The following is a 4348-nucleotide window of genomic DNA, read 5'->3' on the forward strand; positions in this document are numbered from 1 at the left end:
AGGGACAGTACACGGCCGAAAGTGATGAACTTCGGCCTTTAGAATGACATTTCTGGTTTGTAGAATATGACCATATGACGTTTTGTCGGTCTCAACGACCGTGACAGTGCTCTAAAATTAATCTGCTATCTCCTTCTAAAGATCCATGTTCATCACTTTTGGCCTACTTATTCTATTCCTATGGGATGGATGGTCAAATAAAACGAAGTGATATTAAAGAGGAATTTAATTTACTAAGATACAGCAGTGTTTGTTCTCGTCACAATCGTCAGCTCTAGTCCTGGTAGCACACGTGTAGGACCTTTCAAAGCATGCACCTCCTTGAGCACGGCAACTGGTCGCTGATAATGGGACTGAAACCGAAATAAAAGAAGATTTATTTATTTAGTTGCTGATGCCTGCGACTGCGTCTGCGTGGATTTATGTTTAAATACCGTGGGAACTTTTTGATTTTCCGGGATAGGTTACTTTTTACCTACATAATATGTCAATTTCCGAGATGAAATCTATTTCTGTACCAAATTACATTAAAATCGGTTGAACGAATGGGCCGTGAAAAGCTAGCAGACAGACAGACTCACTTTCACATTTATACTAGAATTAGCTTATGCTCACGACTTCGTCCGCGTGGACTTCAAAAATTTCAAACCCCTACTTCACCCCTTTAAGAGTTGAATTTCCAAAAATCTAGAACTAGTAAGATTTCATCTCATTATCATCCCAAGCTTCCCTCAAGAACAATCCCCCGCTTGCACACAGGTACCGCCTTTGCTTAGGCAGGGGAACTCTTCTTGTGGGGAATAAGATGCTGCTATACAATTACTTACGACCATAACAGCATTCCGAGCGTTGGTTCCGTCCACTGGGGCACAGACCCTGCATCTTCTCAAGGTTCCCCCGAGGACAATCCCCCGCTTGCACACAGGTACCGCCTCTGCTTAGACAGGGGAACTCTTGTGGGGAATAAGATACTGAAAATTGTTCAATATAAAGGTTAGCCTTTATCATCACCATCATCATTAAACAATAGACGTCAACTCCTGGACATAGGTCTCTTGTAGGGACTTCCACACGCCACGGTCTTGCGCCGCCTGGATCCAGCGGCTCCCTGCGATTCGTCTGATGTCGTCCGTCCACCTCGTGGGGGGTCTTCCAACGCTGCGTCTTCCGGTGCGAGGTCGCCATTCCAGCACCTTGGGACCCCAACGTCTATCGGTTTTACGACTGCCCATTGCCACTTCAGCTTCGCAACCCGTTGAGCTATGTCGGTTACTCTAGTTCTCCTCTCTAATAGCCTTGCTATCATACAATTGTGATTGATTTTTTTTCTTTACTTGCTCGACTTGGCTAGTAGGGTAGGTACCTAGTAACTGATCTTTTTTCTTTACTTGCTCGACTTGGCTAGTAGGGTAGGTACCTAGTAACTGATCTTTTTTCTTTACTTGCTCGACTTGGCTAGTAGGGTAGGGTACCTAGTAACTGATCTGGTATAATGGGAGGGTTCGAACGACTCAATCCGTTGACGGTCCGGCCTGAACGCGGGTCTCCTCTTAAAACGAGAAGGGTCTTAGTATAAAAGGTAGGAAGCCAAAATCTTTAACCACTTGTCTATCACCGTTAAAGTCTAACAATAAATAATGTCCTTCCGATCGAATTTCGGCCACGGTGACAAATCTCCATGGACAATAGGCAACTGCGCGGGAAATTATTGTTATGGACAAGTGTGTGCCCAAACACAGATGCACTCTCTATTCCCCTTATTCCAAGGCCTTTTTTATTTTATTTTATTCAGATACAAGTTAGCCCTTGACTGCAATCCCACCTGATGGTAAGTGACGATGCAGTCGTAAGGTGGGAGCGGGCTAACCTGGAAGGAGTATGGCAGTTTTTATTAAACCCATACACCTTTGGTTTCTACACGGCATCGTACCGGAACGCTAAATCGCTTGGCGGCACGGCTTTGCCGGTAGGGTGGTAACTAGCCACGGCCGAGGCCTCCCACCAGACAAATCTGACACGACCGGAGCCTGAGGGGATGAATCTGACACGACCGGAGAGAGATCAGGCGCAGAACTGACCTCTTTACGTACCCTCTCCGAGGTATGAAGGTGCAACACCACCAACTTCCTAGCTCTGGACTTGTAGATGCAGAAAATTGTCTACTTAAATACTTGATTATTTTTTAGCCCGACCCGGGAATCGATCTCGGGACCTCGTCACCTGCAGTCGAACATGCTACCCACTAAACCAAAGATATTGTATATGCAATAAAAAGTACAGTGCAAGAAAATAATAAAAGCTGACACGGTCTCCGACCACCAAATCGGGGGGAAATTGAATAAAAAAAAACCAAAGATATAGGAAGCTAACAGATATACTAACCTTCACGGCCCACTTTCACATAACATGTGACGAGCACGACACACATGAAAAAACAAATTAAACTTTTTCCAAACATATCCAGTTAACCAACGTCCACGTTCATCCACAATGTAGGTACCAAGAACTGAGCAAGCGTTGTAGTAAACGTAGATGGATGGTGTTGCCACACTTATATGAAAACACCCGCATCATTTGCATGCTAATGCCTCAATATGAAGAGATAATGCTGTTTTTCGCACCGATATCGAGGTGTCACATCCGTTGCTATCAAATCGGGTTACAATTTAACAACTTTTTTATCATTTTTATAGTACACGAATTCGTTTTATTACAGTAATTAAACGAAATTACTTAACTAAAAAGAATTTGTCACAATTAATAGGGTAGTCATTCGGGGTAAAAGAACGCAGTGGGTAAAATTTAATATAATTTAATATATTTATCTTACCAAATTTTACTTTCTCATCCACACCTTGCGAGCTATCCTATTTTTTTCTTTCTTTATTATACAAAAAAAAAAAAAACTATCGTACAATTTTCCTATTCTTACAATTTACAACATCTATTTCATTGTATTATTTCTTATTTCTTCTTTTATGTCCTAAATCACTTTAGATTTAAAAACTTTAAACACTTTATTTCATTTTATTTATCCATTTACTCGCCAACTTTATATATTCTATGCCACTGACGTTTATAGGTAATATTTAAAAGGCGGTCACTGAAAATCAGCGTTGGGGCGTCTGTTACCTCAGATATTTGCTCTAGAGGTTTGTGTCTGAGGGGCCCGACGTCTCAACACAAGCTGAGTGGCCTACCTGTTCGAGGTGTTGCACTGCTGTACAGGACGATATTGCCTACACCATGTACCACCTTACCTATATACCTCGAATAAACATTATTCTATTCTATTCTATTCTATTCTAAAAGTACGCGGTGCTGATTTCACCGTGAAGGAGCTTGATCGACGGGAGAACATCGTATTATTAAGCCGCCCTTTTGGGTGTGAGCGGTGCACGCGGCGTGTGGTATTGACACAATCTATATATATAAAAGGAGAAGGTGACTGACTGACTGACTGACTGACTGACTGACTGACTGACTGACTGACTGATCTATCAACGCACAGCTCAAGCTACTGGACGGATCGGGCTGAAATTTGGCCTGCAGATAGCTATTATGACGTAGGCATCCGCTAAGAAAGGATTTTTGAAAATTCAACTCCTAAGGGGGTGAAATAGGGTTTTGAAATTTTGTAGTCCACGCGGACGAAGTCGCGAGCATAAGCTAGTATCACACTAATATTATAAAGGTGAAAGTTTTTGTCTAACCGCCACACTCAGAGTCGCTTAATCGTTACTTAAGGTATGAATTCGTATGGATAAGGAATGCCTTAAGTAACGATTAAGCGACTCTGAGTACGGCTGCAAGTATGTTATTTTTCACCCAAAAACTACTGGATGGATTTAGATGTTTAGAATGGAAATAGATTATACCGTGGATTAACACATAGCCTACTTTAATCCCGGAAAATCAAATGGTTCCCACGGGATTTTATGAAACCTATATATTTACTAGAACGATGTATCGGGGATCAGCTAGTGTGTATATTATACGTATATGGAGTAAATAGATAATAGTATGACGTAGCTTGATGCAATGTTCCTGTACTCAGCTGCTGTACGATATTGGCAGTAATTGTCTTATCTGAACCAATCAATCTTGCGTATAATATTAATTGCGTATGTAGGTATATAATATAATATATAATAATATTCGCTGGTCTTTGAAATTACTAATTTTAATGAAACTCAAAGTCAAAGTCAAAGTCAAATGATTTATTCAAAATAGGTAATTAATAACTCTTTTTGATGGTCAGATGTTGGATTTCTAAGATATAGTGGTGATAATTATTACGCAAACTTAAAACTAAAGCTACGAGGGTTCCAAACGCGCCCAGGTCTGA

The 4348-nt window shown here is 41.2% G+C and overlaps 1 protein-coding gene across 1 annotated transcript; it reads right to left on the minus strand.

Annotated features, from left to right (window-relative positions):
* Window positions 1-211: 211 nt before the first annotated feature.
* LOC117997007 (U-scoloptoxin(19)-Tl1a-like) lies at window positions 212-2523 on the minus strand. The gene is made up of 3 exons (XM_034985170.2): window positions 2383-2523; window positions 828-971; window positions 212-353 (listed from the first exon to the last, which is right to left on the minus strand). Exons 1-3 carry the CDS (start codon window positions 2456-2458, stop codon window positions 226-228), a joined length of 348 nt encoding a protein of 115 aa, XP_034841061.1. The 5' UTR covers window positions 2459-2523; the 3' UTR covers window positions 212-225.
* Window positions 2524-4348: the final 1825 nt, after the last annotated feature.

The sequence above is a fragment of the Maniola hyperantus genome, chromosome 4 (genome assembly GCF_902806685.2).
Source record: "Maniola hyperantus chromosome 4, iAphHyp1.2, whole genome shotgun sequence".
NCBI classification, from domain to species: Eukaryota; Metazoa; Arthropoda; class Insecta; order Lepidoptera; family Nymphalidae; genus Maniola; species Maniola hyperantus.